Source organism: Strix aluco, chromosome 13, assembly GCF_031877795.1.
Source record: "Strix aluco isolate bStrAlu1 chromosome 13, bStrAlu1.hap1, whole genome shotgun sequence".
NCBI classification, from domain to species: domain Eukaryota; kingdom Metazoa; phylum Chordata; class Aves; order Strigiformes; family Strigidae; genus Strix; species Strix aluco.
This window is the reverse complement of record NC_133943.1, coordinates 11944463-11967392: the sequence shown is the minus strand read 5'-3', so window position 1 is coordinate 11967392 and position 22930 is coordinate 11944463. Positions and strand designations below refer to the sequence as shown.

The window sequence follows — 22930 nt, the reverse complement described above, 5'->3', positions numbered from 1 at the left end:
AGCAGCATCTTGGGGGCACAGTGCTGTTTGCCTGGTTGGCTTTGAGTGTAGGGGAGGCACAAGTGATTGATGACACCCCCTTTCCCCAGAAGGCCACATACATCATTTAGCACCAGCAAATGTCGGGCCTGGCAGGTGGCTCACGCAGGAGTGCGAGCCTGGCTTTGAGTGGTGGTGCTCAGCCTGCTGTCCCCTGCTAGTTCTTCCCCTTCTCCATCTGATTTCTTTTCTTTTTTTCTTCCTCCCTTCACCCCCTTTCAGGTAGGAGAAAGGGGAAATAGCCCCTGGAGCTGGTTGGTGGATTTACTCCTTGTGCACAGATTGATCTTTCCTAGGTTTGCTGCTCTGAAAGACTCCACAAGTTTGCTTCCTGCCTGGCTCAAAATTAACTGGTCTGCTTACTTTTATAACATGGGTTTGAGTCTGTAGCCTGGTGTTTTGTTACACATCTGTTTAAAGACATAACTTGAATTTCTATCAGGAAATGTAGTTTGTCTTATAGTGCTCGTTTCACCCTCCCCAGTGTCTCTTCATGAAAAAGCCTATAACTTAACTTAGTTTCAAGCATTGTCTTTGTATCTATCTATCCGTCTACACACAGGACTTGGAAAACTCATGTCTGTCTCAGTCCCACAGGGTCCCCAGAAACGTTACGCTGCTCTGAATACTCTCAGAACTGTACTAATAGGTATTTCCTTTCATTTTCATATGAAATCTTGGGGCTACTTCATCTCCTTGTTAGAAAAACTTTAATTGTTCACTGAAATATTTCATTTGTAAGGCTAAAAGTCTTTTACTACTGGCTGGGGACACTTCCTTTCCAAAATACTGTTCTTGCCTTGCAAGAATGTAACCTTAAGAAATAAAAGTGCTGAAAACTAGCAATAAACAGATAAGATTATGCCATTTTCCTGTTGTTGTGTAAGCCTGTGCTATTTAATGTAATTTAATTGTGTAAGCCTATGCTACTTAATATAATTCAAATTGTCTAATTCTTAGAGGCAATAAATCTCCTGCCCCCTGTCCAGTTTCACTGTTTTCCTGCACCTCTCCTTTGTACTGACTCTTCCTCCAAACATTATTATAATTCGACTACTGAAAGGATTACACTAGAGAATGGTGCAAAGAAAACTATGAGGATTAACTGTATTTAGATATTGATACCAAATTACGAGATACCTTATGAGGAAATTGGTGCAAAATAGATTTAAAATGAGACTCATTTGATAAAGTACAGTACTGCTCGCCAGTTGTGGGGAGGGAAATTGTTGGGACTATTACTAAAAGAAATTTTATGGGCAATAAACTGTTACTTTGCATTTCATTTGTCTTGGAAAAATCTTTTATTAGCAACTGATCCTCAACAGGGAAGCAATTTTGTAAAGAAGATCTTTTTGATGATTAGTTCAATCTGTATAGTATTTAGTTAGCTTCTCCTGAGTGTCTTCAAAAAGTTACCCATTGCTATTTCTCAAATTGTGTGTCCCTGGGAGGATATAGCTTCCCCTGTTGAAGTTGTGCATGTCTACAGTTGAAGCAGACCGAACAGTACCTGCGTGCCATGTTCTCCTGGCTGGCCTCGGCCTCTGCAAGTCTTAGTCTGTGTTGTTTCCTTGACGGGTTATCATTTCTGTCCTCCTCCCATGGAGCTTGGCAGTCATCAAATCCCATCTTTTTGAATGAGATCCATTTCTGAACATCTGTCTCATCTTTCCCATTCAGATAGACTGTTCTGGTGATTTTCTGTCCTTCCTTCAGCACTTCTGTTGGGCGCTTCTGCTCCTTTCCTCACAGTTCATTGAAAATCTTCTTCATCTTTCAGCACTTTAACAGTTGTCTTCATCTTTTAGATATTTTCCTAAACAAAACAAAGAAAAAAAGAAAATATTATCAGGTCTTGCCAGATTCTCCTGATACTGCCATTTCAACACTTTGATGACACTGATAGTGTCATTTCAACGCTTTGATGTTATCTTTTAACGCTTGCCTGTATCTGCTTATAACTTGTGCTCCACAGGTTGAGGGTCCCTCCATGCCAGCCCTCCCCAGTGCTTGTTTCTTGTTGTGTGTCGGTCTTCATAATGTCTGCAGAGATGTGGAAGCATGGAAAAGGCCCTGTTCTTGCAGCATCGACACACAGCTGCTGGTGGATGCATGGAGATCAACAGCTTTGGGCCTCCAGTCCTAAGATGGAGCATGTCCAGTCTAAATGTCCCCTTCTGGGTTCTGTGTGCATGGAGTCTTTTCCGACACACGCATCGGCCAAATTGAGACAGTTTCTCCTGCCTCTTACAAGAGCAGCTAAAGACTAATGCTATAAGCAATATATGCTTCCGTTTCAAAGGAAGAGGAACAAATTCACTGTGGGGTGCTTGCATGAACTTGACAGGCCAAATTTTATTCCTAGCATTATTTTAAGAAATAGGTGAAAGATACTTGAACAAACGGGGTGGGAGGGAAAAGTTCATGTAAGGCTGACTGACAGAAAAGGAGACATTTCCCCAAATGCTTAAGTTTTAGCTCAGTTGCTGGAGTTAACTCTGGGCTGTAACACGGGACCAAATCCTGTGGACTCTCTTACAGGGTTGCCTGCATGGTCAGTAGCTGGGAAGGAGGAAAATCTGATTCACAGTTGAAGCAGAGGTCCACCTGTCCTTCAGAGGCTATAAGCTGCCTGCTGTCTCATTCAGCTCTTGGTTTTGCATGATTTGATTTGACAGTAAGCCCTTTGGGGCAGAAATATTATCCAATTTGATTATCGAGTGCTACAGTTCATGGATGTATAAATTAGCAATTGTGAATGCTTTAGCTTGATGTTGGCTTTTAGTACGAGACTCTTCCGTTACCAGCTGCTCCTACTCATCTGGTCCGCTTTGGAGGAGAGAGCAAGACTGTGATCCACAGTGATAGCGACATAACAAACACAACAGCTGTTAAAAAAAGTTCTACATAGACATTTTTTGACATTCTGTTAAGAAACTGATTTAAATATCTGGATTTATCTGCATAAACTCACTCAAAAGAGGTGTAGATAACCTTTCTGATTCCATTGCTTTGGGAAGCTGTGGGAAAGGGAAACAAACCTTCATAATTCAGGTTATAAAATAGTCTGCAAGGACTGGAGAAATACATCTTTCCTTCTGAAAAATAAGACTTTGTAGTTTGCCAGGAGCTAAGGTTAGTGGGGGGGGGGGGGGGGGGCGGGGGGCAGGTGGAGATGTTAGTTACCTTGAGGATCCCAGGGTGCTCCTCTACCTGTGAAGGGAAAACATTACACACTGCTAAATGCTACTAACGGGACAGAAACAACCAACTGCTTGTCTGTCACTATTTTTAGGTCACTTTGAGTTATTAAACAGTCTAATAAGGGATGCTTCACTAGGGAAGGGGTCTTGAGTAGTGCTTGGATTTCACATGTTTGGGGACACCTGTGTGGCAGACATGCCAGATGGGTGGATGCTGAGCTCAGATGAGACTTGTCTCTCTCCTTGCCTGCTTCTCCAGTGCACTCCGTTCTTGTTCCCTCTCCTGTTCCGGCCTTGTGCTGTATTCTAGAGTGCCTAACTAGATAGATTTGGATTTCTTCTCTTCCGCGTGTTGACCCCTAGGAAGTTCATTATGCAGCTAGTAATTATCAGGACTTCTTACTTTTTTAGCTATTGCTTCTGATGCTGTTAACCTGAATGGACTTTAGCAAGTCCTAGAAATGATGTTTGGAGTTTGTGTTCTGTGTACCACGCAAATAGGAGGTGTAATTTGGACTGGAAGGGAGAGAAACAGCACAGGTGGCATCTTTAAGGCAACTCTCTGGCTAGAACAGGTCCAGTATCCAGGAGGGTAAAGACCCATCTGTAATCTCTTCACAGTAACCCCTCTGACCAGCCTAGGAAAAGCCTTTGTAAGGCCACATAATGGCCCGTATAGTTGCTTCTCCCTGAGAAAGGCTGCTCTTAGGCAAGGTCCCAGAGGTTGTCAGCAACTTCTTACCCCTCTTTGGGATGCACAGCACCACCTGAATACCTGTGATCTATTGGAGCAAAACCAGCCTAAATTATTTTGAAGTGTCACTAATGTGCTGATCTTTTCCTTCCTGAAAAGTAGACTGTTAATGGGCTTCAGATTTCATTGTGACTAAATCTCTTGCCAAAAATATCAACCACTGCCATCTATTGAGATGGGCAACTTTCAATATTGCTTCAGAGAGAACATGCCTTTTTGGCATTTATAAAACTATTCATATTTTCAAGCAGGATATTAATAATTTCTTATGTTGAAGTGATGCAAGATGAAAAATTAATGTGCGTGTTACTTTTTTTCCAGATCTTGCAAGTTGGTTGTGCCTCTGATGTGCATGGTCTTAATTGAAGTCAACATTTTCTTTTGAGGTCTAGTTTACTTCCAAAGTGAGGAATAGAAAACTGACACTGTAAATACCTGACAAAATGTTTCAGACTGCTGATGTTTGTTTCATTGTCTATTCTGACTAATCTTTATCAGCCTTATTACAGAAAAGGGAAAAATCTTTTGATGTGGTCCAAAACTTTGACTGTAGAAATTCATGTAGCAATGTTTTTCTCTAGTATCTAAAACATGAGGTGGAAAGTGGGAGATTGGGGCCTTTCCACACATTAAGTTTTTTAAACGTCTTAAGTTTCTTGTGTCCCTTCTGCTCCATCTATCTACACAGCTAGAGAGAGATGAATACTTCTTCGTGGGGGCATAAAGCTTTTAAGGGATTCTTGAAGCACTTCTAATAAATGGTAAACACGCTAAAGACCTTTTTAAATACTGGCTTGTGAAGCCAAGTTGTGTTTAAAGGCTTAGTGCTGGGATGGATGGCTTGTTAGAGTGCATTTGGCTTTAGAGGTATTTGTAGAGTCACTTTCTTCCACCATCCTTCCTTCCAACTTGAAAAAAAGAATTTATCGCTGGGTTTATCATCACTGCTGTCTGTGTAGAAAGGATTCTATCTCCAGGGAGAAGTTATTTAAGACTGTTAGGATCTCCGTCTCTTTAGTCTCTCCCCTGCTATTCTTGCCTAGTGAAGAGCAATATATTTGGATGCTGTCTTGGGCGAAGGGGGAAGTGAGGGAGAGAAATGGCAGTTTCTGTGACGGTGCTGGATAGCAGGCAGGCAGGGCTGTGTGCAGGAAACGCCACTATGCTCGGGGACTGCGGGGAAGTGCCTTTAACCCACTTTCATAATTAATATTTGGGGAGGAGGAGAGGGCCCTGTGGGATAAACTAGCATTCATTGAATGTACAGGCAAACAGATGTTAGCCGAAGTAGAAGGGAAGAAAAGATGCCCACTGACCCGAATTTCTTACAATGTCCTGTTCAGTCAGTCTGTCTGAAATTTTCATGCTCTGACTGCTGAGACTTAATAAGGAAGCAATTCCTTGTTTAAGTGCTTTACCATGTTTTTACAGTTTCATAATATACTGCTTAATGCATGCAGTCCATCTTGTCTGGGCTGCCTCCTTCACCATTGTTCTAGGCTGGACCATCATCTGCTCCCAGTTTGCGTGTGCTCAGCTGAGACTTGGACTAGTAAAGGCTGTGCTTTGCCAGGAAACTTGGTGTTTTGTAAACACTTGGGTTTGCTGTTCTGAAATCTGTTAAATGGTCAGCACTTCTTTGAAAAGCAAATGGAAGCGATCTCATGGAAGCAGTCCATGGAAACAAAAAGCAATAAACGTTTGTGGTCACTTGAAAGGATTCAGAAGTTTATTATCATTAGTTTCTGCATGGGATACAGAATAACAGCTGGAGTCATTGCATGTGTGCCATGCAATTGTCGTTTGCTACTTTTTTATGATCTGACTTTGTTGCCATGCAAATATATCCTCTACTATGGTATTTTTAATCTGAAGAAGGCTCATGCCTTCACATAGTTGGCAGTGTCACCTTACCATCAGGAGTTCTTTCAAATATCCTATTTTCAATGACTTAAGTCTCAGCTTCTTAAATGTGAATGTCATTCTGAGTTATGAATTGAAGTAGGTAGTTCTTTGGTCATATAAAGTCAGATTGTATAAGGGCATGAGGTGTAACCTTGTGTATGTGTTTTGGTCTCCTTAAAACCTGTGTAAAGTTGAAATGTCTGCTGCCACACCAGGCAGTGATGGTCAACCCTGAGACCCAACGTTTGGTGTTGAGTGCTGTTTTCAAAACAGCTGAGTGCATCTGTGGCAGAGAAAAATTCAAGGAAGAAGAGGGAATATTTGAATTAAATACTGTTTCTTGCAAAATGTTACAGCTTACCTGAAATAAGTATTTCTGATATATGGACATTTATTCTTAGTCATGTCCCTCATCCCCACACATGCTCTTTGCCATAAATATGGTTTGTAGTTAACTGTAGGGATACAGTGTAAGTCTAGACTAAGAACTATGAAGAATATTTAGACATTACACTATTTCTCCTTTGTAAACTGAATGCTATACTAAGATTGAGGAGCAATACAAGGTTTTTTGTCAGCTATTGTCAACTTTCTGTCAGAAAAATAAGAGGGTCTGGAGAAAGGAAATGTTTCTTATTATCTCTAAGGATGTACATGGGATACAGAATACTAAATGTTTGTCCTGGTTCTCTGCCATCCTTGCAGACTAGCCAGGAGCACCTGATAAGCAGCAGCTTTGCTCCGCAGGCTTTGATATCACAGCAGCTGTGGTGTCTCATTCTTGTAAGAGATTTCAGCCTTGGTAACATGGGTGTGGGGTGACAGACTGCCTCTCTTCATGCTTCCCTGGACTGACGGCAGCTGAGGTTTCTCCGCTCACTTGGGGCGGCACGGGCTCTTCATGGAGAGTGTAGGAGAGCATGGCTCTCCAGCATCATGTGTGATGGGATCCCTAATTGACTTCAGTCCTGTGTAGCTTACCTGTTTTGCAAAAGCCTTCAGTATTCATCACCCAGTTTCTATGACCTGTCCCATGGAGGGGCGGCTTATTTTCAGCTGCAAACACACTTAAATTTAGTTTAACTTTTGAAGGACACTTCATTTCCTCTGGAGACGTTTAAAGTATGTATTCAGGGTTTTGCGGTACTGAGCTGTGGTGAGAACTGTTTTTGTGGTTTGTCGCTGCTCTCATCCTCTCAGGGTCCCATTGCAGTGGCTGCCAGGAGGGGGCTGAAGGAAATGGGGTGTTAACTCTCGTAGGGAGAAGTTTGTTCCTTTCTTTTTGCTTTTCCTTCCACTGGAAGTTGAAATAACCCCCTCACACAAATGGAAGAGAAGGGGTTAGCACGGTTTTAGCAATGCTATAATTTAAAGTGAGCAGGTAGTTTTAATCCACAACATTATACCTGTGTGATTATCTTAACTGGCTATTACACAAAAATAGCTGTAGTTAAAATGAAACAAATGCTTTTGTGTTTATTGTGAATGAGGTAACCCCTTTTTAAAGCTTGATGGATTCCTGGATTATTCTTTAGGGATTTCTGTCTCTGACAGTTCTAGCCTTTGTGCATCTTATTTCCCTTTCTACACATACTTACTCTGAATTAAAACTGTTTAAAAGGAGATGATGCAAAAAAAATAAATCTTTAGCCTCGTAAAACTCTTGTATTAACAGAGTATCATGTTTGTTGAGCAGAGAGTGTTGCTAGCAGTGTAGAGTGGATAACTAGATGCAGTGTGGTCTCGCTGCACCCTGGTGGTGGGGTAACAGGCGTCTTGCTGTACCACTGCTACAGCCTTTGGAAGATGTCTGTGTTGGGTGTGAGTCTCCCAGCCAGGCGCCCAGGGCACAGGCAGAGGGATGCAGTGTTATGGGGGAGCTTGGGGAGCAGTTGTGCAGTGCTCAGGAGTGCAGGTAAAATCAGCAAGCAGGAAGCAGCCCCTCAATTTTGGTAAGAGGTAAAACTTGGAGCCCAGGGGAAGGGAGGTGCTGCCTTGGAGGAGATGGAAAAAAAGTATCAGGATTGCCCCAAAGTAAACTTCAGCTCAGTAGATCCTAAACAGAATAACCAAAGGGCACTTCAGTAATTTTGTGCTGTTACGTTTTTTTAATTTCCTTTCCTCTTTCTCTTCTACAGTTGCTCTTGGTCGTAATCAGCCCTTGAAAAAAGAGAAACCGAAATGGAAAAGTGATTACCCCATGACTGACGGACAGTTGCGCAGTAAGAGGGATGAGTTTTGGGACACAGCACCAGCTTTCGAAGGTCGCAAGGAGATTTGGGATGCCCTCAAGGCTGCTGCTCATGCTTTCGAGAGCAATGATCATGAACTGGCACAAGCAATCATTGATGGTGCAAACATAACACTACCACATGGTAGGTTCATCTACGATGGATGTGGCCTGTGAGAAGTGTTAACAGTAGGTTAAGGCGAATGAGTTTTTAACCTGAAAATCAATTTAGACATGTATGCAATAGTTTAAAACACCTGTATTTCAGTATGCACATCTTTCTCTTTGGTGTTTCAAAGCAAAATCATGTTAGTATGTAGAGGGACCAAGAAAAGCTACCTTTCTGTAGTTACCTAAATTTGAATGTATAATCTGGTACATGGTATAATGCACAGTTTTAAGTCTCTGATCTTTCTAGGCAACACTTGTGACTTTCTGTAATCTCTTGAAACACCTGGATGCTCGAAGGCACAATTTTCTTAAGGTTTTTTCCAGCCTCTCTTTTTAAGGGAGTAGATTTTTTTTTCCTCTCCCAATCATACGAGTTTCTTTAGCGCTTGAATTGTTGGCTTTTTTAAATTTTCTTTTCTGAAGAGTATGAAAAACTTTGCCAAAAACTTAGTGCTGGCAATCTGCTGTAAGATCTTGTATGAGATAAACGTAAGCACTTATTTCAGGTGCTTTCCCCTTCACTCTGTTGTTCTGAATTCTGGTTTTTTGGTGTTTTTTTTTTTTTTTCCCAAGCTCTGTTCTCCCTCACTCCACACTTCTGGAATTAATCACTTCCCTTTATTCCTAATAGAAATACAGATCAAGTTGTCTGTTTAAAAAAAAGAAAGGTAATTGAATGGATTTGTAGCTTCAGTAACCTGAAACAATCAGGATTAAATTAAAAACAAACAAAAAAAACCTCACCAAAAAAACCCCAACAAAAATCCCAACCCCCCCACAAAAAAAAAAATCACCCACCAACCCATAACAAAAAGCACAAAACTGAAGCAGGCATGTGTTTTGGTTAGGCTCTGCTTAGTGTCCTCTGTTCCAGAAGGGGCATGAAGAGGCTTGCACCAAATAAAAGACACTATATATGTGCTGACTAGGGTCTCCTGGGAGGAGAAAAATTGATGATTTGGAAGATCACATACATTGCTTTCCAGGGTAACTAGTCTTCATGAGATTGACTATCATACTGCCTTTTTTTTCTTTTATTTTATTGGTGTTTAGGACCTAAGGTTCCTTAAGAAGTCACAGTTGATGATGTATCTAGTTTGGAAGGGGTGGATTTGGGGATCTGTCTGTCTTTTCCCACACAAAAGTGTGAAACATTACTAGTAATTCTGGCTTAATGTGTTGTTTTCCCCACTGCTGTTGAGCAGTCGGTCTCTGAAATGTTGCTTCGAGGTGGAAACTTCCAGTGCTGCAACACAACCTGGCTTTTCCATAATTCATGGGCAGGCTATTGTGGTCCTCCAGATTGTTGTTTGTTTTCAAGGAGGTTTGTGTTTTGCTGGTTTGACTGATAATGAGGGAGTTTTTGTCAAGGATGGTTATGCATATGGAAATAGTTTCTGTAGTAGCTGTAGTTTTAAAGAGGAATTTGTCAATTATTTCCAGAACCTGCCAATGCCAAGGAGTTCTCAGGTCTCCTCTTTGACGCACCTGTTGAAGGTCTGTATACATTCTAGGCCCAATCTATTGGAGAGAGAAAAATATTTTCCCTACTATAAGCTAATGTGGTTTTCAAAAGAGAGAGGAAGGAGTCAAGTTGTCTAGCTTGGAACTCATATGAGAAGACCTCTTTTCGGCCTGTGTTTGTCTTACCATGTTTCCTTCCTTGCACTAGTTCATAAAACTGGTCAGAATCTGAAAATCCTAAATTACCTACCGGGCTTCTTGATTTTATGTATCAATACAGTATTTTAAATAGCATATTGTATTTATTCTGTGTCCAGAAAACAACAGAATAGTCTCCTTCTGAATTGATAGAGTTGCTGGTTTTTTGTCCTTCCAAAACATCTACATTGCTGAAAATGTCCCAGAAGAAACTGGGCATTTAGGCAGCTTGTGAGCTGGAGGGAATTGTATAGGTGAGAGGGGTCTGGTAAAACTGATAACTGAAGTTACTGGTCATTTTAAGTCACCGTTCAGATAAATGGAAATAATGTCTCAGAGATTGAGTATTTGCAGACCTAAGGTGGTCCCTGCATTGTTTTGCCTAGTTGTGAAAAGTAGCAGTGGTCAAAAAAACTCAGTGTTATATATGGTATAAGCTTAACAAATATAGATTACCTTCCACTGTGGCCTCTTACTACTTACATGAGTTGCTCTCCAGATCAGACTTTAGCTTAGCCTAAAGATTTGTCTCTTAGTGTGTCAATGTTCACTCTTTGCAGTGAGAGTCCGAGTCTGCTTGTGACCATACACAGTGACTGATAGAAACATAATTATTTTAGAAAATGAAAATTTGAATCATGAGCATGCTTTTGCAGTGAGAGGGATATTATTTGTATAATATGATTATGGAAATTGACAAGGCCCCGGTAATGAGCTATTTTGATGGCATCAGATTATGTATGCAGTTTAAATGTTGCACAAGTGTACACATGAACAGCAGTTCCAGGGGAAATGTTAAATATATGGCATCAAGTCATGCAAAGAAGCTGTTTGACATGTTAGGTCTCTGCTTCCTCTCGTTAGAGTGGCATAACAACTTGTAAATGCGGAGGAGGATTTTATTCAAATGGGAAAGTTTAAACAATTTAAGCCTGCCTGGAAGTTTTAAGTCTGTCTTCAGGTTCTGAGATGGAGTCGCTTGTGTGTCCATGTTCCTTGTTTATAAGAAGAGAGGATGTGTGATGTATAGTTTCAACACTCCCAAATTTTGAAAATAGTGTTTCTTAGTTTCTTGAATAACTGCTTATTAAGCTTAGACTTCATAAGTGTGTTTCAGGCTTTAAGTCCCAGTGGTTTTTGGTTGCAAGCAAAAATCTGAAACTGGGCAAATAACTCTCATTTCTTCTCTTTGGGCAGCCTGAGGAATGTAGGATGGATGCTGTGCCCTGGAAATTAGCCGTTTAATGTCATTGAATGTAATACTTAAGGGGGAAGAAGTATGTGAACTCTTAAATTTGGCTTTTCAGCAGACAATTTGCTTGGGGGCCTGCCTACTACTGGCAGACTGTAGTCTGCTTTCTAAGGCCCACATGCAGAATATTCAGAATATTTCAGAAATAAGTGAGGAATCAAACTTGAATTAGAGGCTCTGTTGCCCAAGCCAGGCCTGGCTTGAGGCTGGATTCCAAATACAGAGAATATTTTGAATATTTATCCAGGTTCTTGAGTTTAGTAGTGATTTTTGTACCCACAGAATTGTGTTACTTGCTTTTTATTTAACTTTCTGCTGGTGACACTCGTATAATCTGCTTGCACGGTTCTCGGTGCAGTGTGACCTTTGCACTACGGAGAAAGCTACTTCTTTTAGAAATCCAAGTATTTCTTAGTCATCAAGCATTATTAGTGCCATGTATGAATAGATTATGAATAAAAGCCTTCCATTTATGGGCTCAGTAACGCTTGTTCTCAGCAAACTGAGCTTTTCTCCAGGCAGGTAGAACAAACAAACTGTCCTTGTTCTGAGTGACATAAAAAACCTCCATGCTCTTGTTTACGAAAAAACTTGTTTTGTGCAAAATTTAAAAAGAAGGGAAAATAGCTTTTAAGAAATCCAGCTGCTGCATATGTATCAACTGTCTAGTCCTGTGCTTACCTGACTTACACCACTGTCTAGATTTGCCTTTGTAACTGCTGAGCAGTGCCATGCCCTGCACGGCTTGGTCTGACCTCCCACCCTGCCCTGGGCTCTGCACAGGAACCTGGAGCATGGCAGGGGACCTGTGTCACCTCTAAAGTTCATCTTTTGTACCATTTTTTTTTTCTCTGTAGCTGTTTATCTGGCCAGGCAGCAAATACACATCCAGTTCAGGCTGTGTCTTCTGTAGCAAAATTAGGATGAGAATCAAAATGATTGCAGAGCCTCCTGAAATAACATCTAAATGTCTACATGCAATTTTGTCTTCTGGTCCACCAGAAACCCTGCTAGAAACTGCTCAGGGTGCTGGAGTGCCTCCTGGGAGTTTAGGCTTTGTTTCTTCAAATGGGAGGAAAAGGGCAAATTTACTGCTCATGCTGTGCATTAAAACACTGTATTTCCCTAAAGAAAGCAACCATCTAGGAAGATGACATGTAGAAATCAAGTCAAGATTTTTTTTTTTCCCTAAGTAAATAGCTGTAGCTATTTACTTAGACTGTACTATTTACTAAGACTGTAGCTCTGGCTTTTTTGTACATGAAAACTTGTATTTGTGATGGGACAGACAAGAATGGGAGCTTACCAACTCTATTGAAAAAATGGAAAATTTTAAGCTAATTTTTTCCTTTCCTGAAGGAAGAGGTTTTCTGCAAAATGATGCAATACTATGAGACTATGGCATTTCCTCATTCATTTTCTATGTGCACAACTGAGGCTTAAAAAACCCAAACCCATACATCTACATTTTAACTGTCCCTGTGTGGTAAGCATGTTGTGTATGCATTCAAACCGTGTATTACTTACAAAATTAAACGTTGTGGGAAGAGTGGAGTGGGAAGAGGGGACTGGGGAGTAAGGACTGATAGAGGTTTGCAGATACAGATTCTGGCCTAGCTGATGCTGCAAAAATAAAATTGCTTTTTTATTTCAGCAACCTATAGGAAATGGAGGAAAAACACATCTCTTCTTAACACTGCATTCAACCAGATATCTCACTTGTGTAACCTCTGTGAGGAAGACTCTAACCAATGTAATTTTTCTAATGGATGCCTTTTGCTGTCTTCTGCAGTTAAAAATAGCACATAGAAGTATTAAATAAATAAGCAAGCTTGTGGGATGGGCTTAGCACTTCCCATCTATCTTGGGTGCCTCAGTGGGATGTATTTAAAAATAGAAATAACGTTATCACCAATTTATACTTTTTTCTTTTTCTGATGTCTTAAAGTAGCACATCCTCAATATTTTATTAATGAGTCCATTTAAATTTAATGAAGAACAGTTTTACATACTTCTCAGCTATCAAAAAGGAAGTGTTGGAGTGTGTAGTATTTTATTAGGGTCTGCACCAAATGTTAGTGTTGAGCTGAACTTGTCCTTAAAGTAGTTAATATTAATTGGAATCTGTCTGGGGTTAAGTGGAGTTTTTAAATTTCAGGATGGACACTTAATCCGCTGTGGCATAGTTACCAGTATATTGCATTTAACTTCTTTAATGCTGTTTGAACGATAAAAGGGCCTCTCTGTTAAGCAGTGGCTTTGTGCTCAGAAGCAGTCAACTTCTCTGTGTCTTAAAATACAGCTCCTGTAGCTCGCAGCATGCTTTTTCAGTGAGCAGTCTTGCAGTGCTGGCTCTTTGTGTGCAAGCAGAACTGTCACATTTACTGTGTGTAACACCTGAGATCATGAAAAGTGGGGATGTGAGTATTTAACTTAAATGCTGGGGAAAAGTAGGTAAAATTATTGAAATGTTCTTGCCATGAATAGAGCTTTTTTTTTCCCCCTTTGGGTGAAATGTTCAACAGAAAACCATAAAAAAAAAACCCCAAACAACCACAAACCAAAAAAACCCAAAGCCAACAGCAGTGATAGAGGAAAACATGCTTCACCTCTGCTGTTCACCCCACCCCAGTCCAAACACAAATTCATAATTCCAGCAAAACTCTTTCTTCCCTATTGAGTTGTAACTATTCATCGTATTGTGATACTTGCTGCCTTTGGGCCTGATGTTTCCTTGCACTAAAGAGCAGCTTTTAATGGCTGTGCCTGCAGTCCTGCACCCCTCTGTGCACTGCCTCCCCTCTGTGCACTGGGGTTTCGGAGGCTGTTGCTGTCTGAATGGACACGTTACATCACTTCATGTACCACGTACCTGCTGTCCTTTAGCGCTCAGCTGCCTCTCGGTACAGCACTGTGCTTCCATAGACTGTCAGGATGCATGTGCTCCTTACAGATCAGTTTTGGGTGGGTTTTTTTTAGTACTTAGCCAGTACTATGTGAGCACTTACTAGTTGTACTCAAAGTTACCCTCTGCTATGTTGAAAACTCCACTTTTGTTTGTACATGAAGGATTTCACGCTGTTGCTCAAGACCTTGGGAGCGCAAGGTGGAGGGGAGAGAGGGTGATGGCTAAAGCTGCTGAAACAGTGTAATTTTAGGTAAATGGGAGAGCAGCCCATAGCACGGGTGTGTTTGGCAAGATGTCAGTGTCGCTTTTAGCGTTTATTGCATTTGTTGTGCGAGAAGTCCCAGGGAGGTTTTTATACTGCTTAGGTAAATCACTGGGAGTGTTGGAAAACTTCTGCTCCCTGCTGCAGCTGGTATTTTACCTTCTCTCACTGGTCTCGAAGTAAATCAGAAGAATTTATTGAAGTTTTTTTGGAAATGAAAGCTATGCCCCTGCTCAGGCACAAAGATGTGTTGGACAGGCATATGGATTATTGATGGTGGCATCAATGTGCTTTATTGCTGCCTAGTGCTGATGGACTGTTCGTATGTTACCTTTATTAGGATGGTGTTTTATTAACTTTGTTCCCTGGATGGTATTACCTTGTTTCCATCCTTACTAAGATTATCCTGATGTTTGGGAAAATTTCAGGCTAGCAGGTTTTGCCTTGCTCTAACCTCTTTTCTGCAGTAGTTTTATGAAAAGTTTATACAGCAAGATCATGCTGGTGCAAGAAATACAGGATTTGCCTAAAACAGTTGTCCTCAGTGTTTGAGACTGGATGGACAACGCAGTCTGTACTGATGGTAGAGGCAAACCATAAGCAAAATACCGTTTTCTTTTTCCTTGCAGAGCTGAGGAACACAATAATGATGGGAAAGTTGAGCAGTATATGCCATCAATGTAAGTTAGTCATCCCAACTAGCCTTATCCTTGCTTGTAAGGGAGAGAGAAGAGTGTACAGACCCTCCTTTGCACAACAAAACCACCTGAGGTTGCATATGACCTGAGTGAGGGAAGGGAGAGGAGTGATTACGGTAGCTTATTTTTATAGAAACAGTAACTAAGGATGAAAATAACATTCAGTGCTTTTATTGAAAAGGAACTAGACAGTTCTCTGTCCTGGAGAGAGAAAGTTAGCACCCAAGTGACAGCAGTCCTTCTAAGGCTGTATCAGCTGTTAGTGGCTGTGCCACTTCGTATTAATTTAATAAAAGGTATATATATCACAAGCATATAAACTGGTTTGCATTAAAGCCAGATCCTATATCAGAGGAGGGTTTCTTTATATCATTCAGGAGTGAAATTGGACTTATTTTTTCAAAGTCAGGTTGAAGCATGGTCTCTAATTCAAATGATTAGGTATGAATTTTATTCTGTCGCAGGCTTTGTGGATCACCTTTTAGAAAAAACATCTGCTCCGGTGTTTTTACCTATTAAATGGGAATATCTGCCAAACCTTGCTCCTTTGTGAATGTTAAGGCTCCTCATATCAGATGCCTGATCTTTATTAACATCCAAGAAGTGCTGCATGTTAATGCCAGTGGTGGGATGCTACTATAAATGAGCTTTCTGCAACGGGCCCAGTATTCATCTTGTACACTGATTTTCCAGGCTCCCAAAAGAGTAATTGCTAAAAGTGATTATGATGCCAGACGTGGATGGGAAAGGAATCAGGGGAAGGTAGTTGACAGGCTCTCAGGAGTTAGTCTTTAAATTTGTACAATAATTTGGAAATACCTATGTCGCTGTAGAGATGGACAAAGCGACACATGTTCACATGGGTGAACAAGCGGCTAGTTTTTTTATTACTAAAAGCACGCATTTTTATATATTTCAGGTGCCAGAATGTTACATTATAATTGGTCAAAAAGTTGTTTTTAACGTTCTCTTTGGATAACCTTTATCAGTTTCCTCCCTGCTTGCTTCATCCTGCTATGTAGTCAGCAGCTCCTTGAAACTTATTTGCTTTAAGCATAGCTTCCTTATCTCAAGGGTACACCGGAATCTTGTCAAGGTCAAACTCTTCTTCAATCAGGTTATCGGCAGACCAGCTGCCTTCCTCGACATACCTACAACAAAATTATATAGTAGGTGTTTAACACTGACCATTTAATGTATGTCTCCCTTAAAATAAGTAGCTCCAAAAGTGGTACTCTAATTTTTGCAGTGCTTTTTGTGTGATGGCTATATTGGACTTAACTGTTGCTTTGATGAATCTGTGGTTGAGAGAATCTGTACAGTAAATTTCACTGTGGCATCTTTAGCATTTTAATTGAATCTGCTTGTGTATACTGCTGCCTATTAAGCCAAAAGATCCTTGTGTCTTTTCTCCCACCCTTGCCTGCAAGCTACTGTATCCATCGTTTGGCCTTTGCTAAGGGGTTAAGGCTGTAGGAATTGCTTTCTCAGTAGCTCATTTGTTTGAAGAGACTTTTTAATTGTCATTGGAAAAATATTTTTTTCTGTAATGTATTACATTGCACACATGTGAAACATTGTTGAACATTGCGGTTTTGTATGTAGATACAGAATGCTCTATCAGGTTACTCTAATGTCTCTTTAAAAGGATAGTGAATGGTATTCTGGTGACTGTGGCTGTCTAATTTTAGATTTCAGCAGAGTTATGAAAGCTTTGGGAGGTCTGACTATCAAAGCATATCTGTCAATATGATCAGCAGTAGTACTGAGATGAGCATGCAGGCCGTAAAAGTTAAGGAAACTCTAAAATCTTTTTGTAGTGAATACCATAAAATTTACAGTTGTGGCTACTAGTTTTTTGCTTTTTGTTTCTGGTTGTGGTGGGGTTCTTTTTACTAAACTCTGCTCAGCAGAAAGCAGTTCTTAGTTTAAAGGGAAGTTTTTCTGTTTTGTTTTTAATTCAGTTTAAAAAATACCAAAAGTAAGGGATTAAAAACCGAAAATTGCTGGTGGTTTGCAAGGAACCAGGCTAGCTGCTGTTAGCACTGAGGGCACAAGTGTGCATGAGGAGAGTGCTTATTCTACACATCAGTGTCTATTTTTAAAAGTTGTTGACGTCAAGTTCCCTCCTTAGGTTTATCTTTGCTGAAATGGTTAGCAAATACATTGAGTCTAGCTTTTACAAGACTGCACCCAGACTGCTTTAATATCTTCCTGCCTCCGTGTGTGCACAGCACTGATAGATACTCTGGAAGAGGGTTGCCTGCCCAGGTGAGAGCTGCGGTCCCAGTTTCAGTGGTGTGCCTCTCAATTTTGACACCTCTAGGTGTTGGAGTCTCATCATCGCATTGCTCTGAAGCACAGACATGGTGCAAGAACGTGACAAATGTGAAAAGAAATGCTACCATCCAGCTGCTGGATGGGCACCTGCTCTGGGCTCCTGCAAAGCGGTGGGGGAGACCAACTCATCTTCAGAATCCATTTTATGGAGCAACTTGGTGCATGCTCCTTCTGCACTCTGTCCTCAGAAAGTACCTCCTGCTGATGAGAAATCTCTGAAATGCTCTGGCTGTTTCACTTCTGGTCAGGCGCAGTAATTGCTTTTTCATTAGAAGACTTCATCTAAATTAGGGATCTTCAACCAGTGGCCTCCAGGTTGTGTGCTCCCTGCTCAGACATCAAATTCAGCCTGTTCCAGCCTGCTTCCCGGAGGCAGCCACCAGAGTGGCAGCTCCTCCTCCTCTGCCATCTCTTGCGTCTGTGATTCTCAGCATTTTCTCTGTCAGTTATTGAGCTGACATGCCTGGAAAGATGGCTTGTTACTCTTGGGAGATGCCTTTTTCCAGGGAGGCACACATGTACACAGCGTTGGGGAAGGGCAGATGCGCTGCTGTCCTGCTGCATGTGCAAAGTCCTTAAATGTTACAGTCAATCAAGGAAGGTCCCTTTGCTCTGTAGTTGTTGCAGTTGAAGACTGGCCAGATACTTAGGAGGTCTAGCAAGCTGTCTGATAAAAGAAATAGAATTTTCATTTTTGCTTTTGATCCATGTGAAATTTAAAAAGACAAAAGCCAATTATTACACCAGTTACTTCAGCTTTTACTGTCCTTTGGAAAAGGAACTGAGGATTCAAAATGTAGATGCAAACTGCAAAATGTGTAAACCTTTTCTAAAGCCTTGTTTCTCATTCTCTTTTACCACTTTTTGTTGTCATTTGGTTTAACAGCGCTGTCAAGTCTCTAAAGCCTCATCACATGACTGTTGCACAATTGGCAGCTTTAGCTGCATTTTTCTTTTTAAACTGGAACTTCAGGGAGGAGATACTCAATTTATAAATATGAGTGAGAAAACAGCTTTTCTTGGCTGAAAATACAGTACGTTATTTCAGTTCCTGGATGCTTAAAGCAATCAATTTGTTTACCTTCACACTGAAAAAGGGCAAGTTTGCAGCATTAATTTATAGACTGTAGTGCAGTAGAAACACCTTCTTTCATAGTAACCACTTCAGAGCTGGGAGCTGAAAGCTTTGGAGAAACCTTTGATTTGATTTTTACATTTAAGTGGAGCTGTGAATGCTTATGCTCTTGAGTACTATCACCGTTTTCCCTTTGAAAGCCTTCTAGGGGAGAGAGGCAGGTAGTAAATGCGAATAACCCCATTCTGCATTGACCTCGAGTCTCACAGCCAGTTGTTTTTGCTCTTCAGCTATGTTTTGTCTTATCTTTGCTCTAGTTTTTTCTCTAAAAGGACCCATGGAAAGCGGAGTGTTACTGTGAAGGTGCCTGTAAAGCACAAAATAAACTGAGGAAGAGAAACCCTTGTTTTATGTGAAATGGTGTAAAAGCTTTCCTAAATAGCAAAGCTAGCTGTTGCTGGTTTCTTTCATTTGGTATAATTCCTTGGATTGTTTTTGCTGGAGTCAGGAGGGATGCAAGGGAGCAGGGAGGCAATGCTGTACAGCAGGATGGAGCTCGTGCTTTGCCAAGTCCCTTCTTTAGAGCTGTTGGCACTCTGGAGAGGAGAGCGTGTGTCCTAGCAGGGCAAGTACTGAGAACTAGAGACTTTGGAGTGTGTGGGTGTGTTCAGCATTTCTTTCAGGTATGAGGCACAGCATGGAGGAAAGCAGAATGTTTGGTAAAGTCAAGTTGGCTTCCTAGTGCTCACCAGGGCTGTGGACCCTGAATGCTTTAAGCACTGGAGCAAGATAAGCATTGCATGCTTCCCTTTACACAACCTCCTTGTTCCCCCTCTACATTTCTCCATGGGGCTGCAGGGTGCTGAGCAGGGTCAGTGAACATCTCTAGGACTAAAACGTCCTTTGCCACGATGTTAGATTGCTTTTAATATTCATCAGTTCCCCTGTCCAGTTTATAAGACAGCTGCAAGCACCTACACCAGGATGACTCAATGGGTATCGCAACAGCAGGAGCAAGCAGGAGCTGCGAGTTGGGCAGCTGCTAGGATGGTTTTGCTGTTCAGAAAAACATCTGTGCATCCGCAGCCTCAGAAGTGATGGGAAGGGACCATTTATGAAGGGCCTTTACTTTCCAGTGGCTTGCATGCATTTTAGAAAGAGAGGGATATAAACCAGCAATGGTTTTAGAGTGCCATGCACCGAAGAGGAACTCTCATCTACTCTGTAACAAAGTGATTTTTAACAGCACCATTAAATGGGTGGTTCATTTCCATTCCCTGGGCTGGGTGTGACTCCAGGTTTCTGAAGAGCACTGGGGTGTGGCCCCTGCATCCTGGGAGAAAGGTTCTCCGTTGGGGTGTGGTTAGAAGGGAGAGGTAGAGATGCTTGGAGTGTCATCCATTGCTAGGCTGTCACCATGCAGCTTGTGGCTAAGTTAAAACTGTGTGTTTTGTATGGTATTTTTTCATTAGAAAATTAGCTTCTTGTAAAAGTGAGCTGTTCAAGAGATCCCCTGACTAAAAATGCGAGAAATGCCAATAAATTATTTCGTAATTGGCGGATTCCGTGTGAGAAGGCTGCGCCTGCAGCACCTACCAGGTGGTGCTCCACGGGGTTGGTGTTTCTCTTGTTCTCAAGGAAGCAAATAACAGCCAGGCTAATGTTTGGCCAATATTCGTGTTTTCTGCATTGCAACCGCTGTGCATAGCGTGTGGTGGAAAGCTGAGCACAGAGATTTGTGAGTAGAGAAGGGAAAATCACAGTAGCTAATCAATGAGGCAATTAAAAATAATTGTTGGAATTGGGTTGGCGTATCACTACTGGAGGTGCTTTTATTCTAATGGTGCACCCCTTTCTGTTGTTTTAAATTTGTTTTCTGTCCTCTTGAAAATTCCAGGTCACTGGGATCACTTACTCTTTCCTCCTGTTCACTTAAAGCAAACGTGCTTGGGCCAGCACCCAGACACTGAGCAGTTAAGTACTTGTATTCACTGTAAAATTTACCTTGTGCTGCTTTAAAGCAAAGGGCTATTGTGGGAGATGGTGAGAAGACCCATCCATATTTGGCAATTGCTTTAATTTTCTTACCCCCTTATAGCCTTCATTAGTGGTTGAGGCACTGGGACGTGTTTGATTCTGCGGCTGCTGGCTCACGTCAGGTGTTTTCCGTAGGAATGGTACAACTCTCTCTGCCGTCCTAGGTGCAACGTGTTGGAGCTAGTGAAGGACACGTTACACTGTTGTGCTTCACTGGACTCCTAACCTTGAAATAGTCTATTTTTTCAAAAGCCTCTTCAGAGCTACAATTAAGATGATGCTTTCTATCATTTCTGCTGTGATTAATATTTCTAAAATAGATGCACAACATCCTTTCTGAGGGACGCTGGATTTCCAAGTTGTCTTCAAATGGAATGTTGAATCAAATCATCAGGATGTAAAGCAGTTGTGGCTGGCTGAAATATTTATATACCTAAGTGCAGGTTAGAAACTATCAACCCTTCAAATAAAAACCCACTTATGTCTACATCCTACAGTTGTTTTCCTTAAATATTTTTAACTTCTGCTTTTGTTTTTTGAAAGGTATTTTGAGGAGCTTCGTCAACATAATTGCTTGGACTCTTCCCGTGGTAGCATATGCCTGTCTGTTTCCTCTCTTTGGTTTCAATTTGCCTTTTCTGGTGTGGTGAGGACAACTGTACAACACTGTTTTCAGAACTGCATTTTTTTTTTTTTTTTTAAACCGTTAATGTGTTACCAGGAAAGTGCAGCTAACTCCTTTAAAGTGGAGAGAAAAAAAAAAAAAAAAACCAAGACTGACTCTATGTGATGGCCATTAAATGCTCAAAATAAACCTGGACTCATGACAAAAGAACGTCTCAAACTCTTCATATAAGAAGCTACAGACTGCTTGTTGATCTGCGTGTTGCAGATCTTCCAGACAGGGATATGTCTGTTTTAAGTGAATAATACTCCTCTGGTATCTGATAGTGGTCAGGACATGTCTAGTTTATTAGGTACTTCACAGGAGTGGACATTTATTCCATCACTGGCCACTCGCAGCACTGAAACTGAATATCTGCTTCATCTGCCTTGCTGTCTGCTAGTAAAATGAGAAAAAGAAATATGAAGTGTTTAAAATGTATTCCTCATTGAAAATTTCAGTATAAGCCAATAAGAGCCCCCTAGATGCTGCCTTCTGTGTGAAAAGGTGATATTCAGAGGTGGTATTGCTTGCTTCTGTAATTGACACAGAGCATTTAGCCCTAAAATTGGTGTTCCTGAAGGAATTGGTGTCCTTCAGAGTGCCTCAGTTCGGTAAATGAGGGGCTCAACCAGACTTTGGGGGTGTCACTTGCTCCTTGTATGGATGCATACAGCTCCTCTTCCACAATCTCCAGTTGACAGTGGCTGTGACATTTGTCATTTTTCTCTGGTTTGACTTCAGGTATTTAAATAATAGGGAAATGCTAACTTTTCTCCAAGACCAAGGCAAGATAGTTATGGTCTGAAGCATGTGAGTTGCAGGAGAAGGCTTCTCCCTAGCACAACTTTTTAGGGATAGATAATGGCTGGGGCAAGTCCTACCTGGGGTGTATTACAGAGGGCCCGGGCAATACTCGCTAGCCTGATAGTGAGCCAAAAGGAGGTATTGTAGTACTTTCAAATCTTCCACAACCTCTTTCAATAAATGCCTTGGGATGGTAACTTCAAGTCATTACTGGGCTTCAGTGAGTGTGTTACAGAACAAATTCACCTCTGGAAATGAATATCTTCAGCACTTAGCAGGCTGATAAGGGTGCATTGGAGCCTGATAAAAGCATGTGACAGACACCGGCTTCATCTGGTGAAATCCAGATTTACCAGTAAGGGGAAAAATAGTAATTTATAAGAAATTTAGTTTTTTCCTTAGTGCTAACGTGCCCTGTGATATTATAGCTTGAAAAGGTTAAAACAACAAGGGACTTCTAAATTATAACTTGAAAGAGGCTGAGTTTGTTCAGACCTAGATCTGGCAGTTGCTTTTTGCTGACAGTTATCATTGAGAAGCGGAGTGGGCTTTGCTTTTTTGCTGATGCATGTCTGAGCCTAACACAGAGCCTAGTATGGAGTAAGCAATGTTTGTTTTGTAGTGTTATTGCAAAGAAAACTCACAACAAAATAAAGCGTGTGTTTCTGTATACGTTTTGACTATTAGTCATTATACAGGAAAAAACGAGATCTCAGAGCTGCCTTTGCTTGATCACTACAGAACAAATAAGTTTTTTGTAGAAGGTCATAGCTGCAGCAAGGCCTTGAATATCTGGGCTCTCAGCGTCTGTGCAGATCCCCAAAGCCTCTGCTAGGCAAATGTTTAGAGTGTGATGCAGCTCTAACAGTTGTGCAATCTTCTATGTTTATGCTTAATCAATAATTTTTTTTTAAATTGTA

The 22930-nt window shown here is 41.2% G+C and overlaps 1 protein-coding gene across 6 annotated transcripts in view; it reads left to right on the top strand.

The window, feature by feature from the left end:
• Positions 1-22930, top strand: part of UBTD2 (ubiquitin domain containing 2) — a 60737-nt gene that overhangs the window by 21735 nt on the left and 16072 nt on the right. For all 6 annotated transcript variants that reach the window (XR_012625007.1, XR_012625006.1, XM_074838685.1 and 3 more), the window contains one exon: positions 8043-8279. Coding sequence is in view for 4 of the 6 variants with exons in the window: in XM_074838685.1 (XP_074694786.1) it covers positions 8043-8279 (237 nt within the window). In the remaining 2 variants the exon portion in view is untranslated. The remainder of the gene's footprint in view (positions 1-8042; positions 8280-22930) is intronic.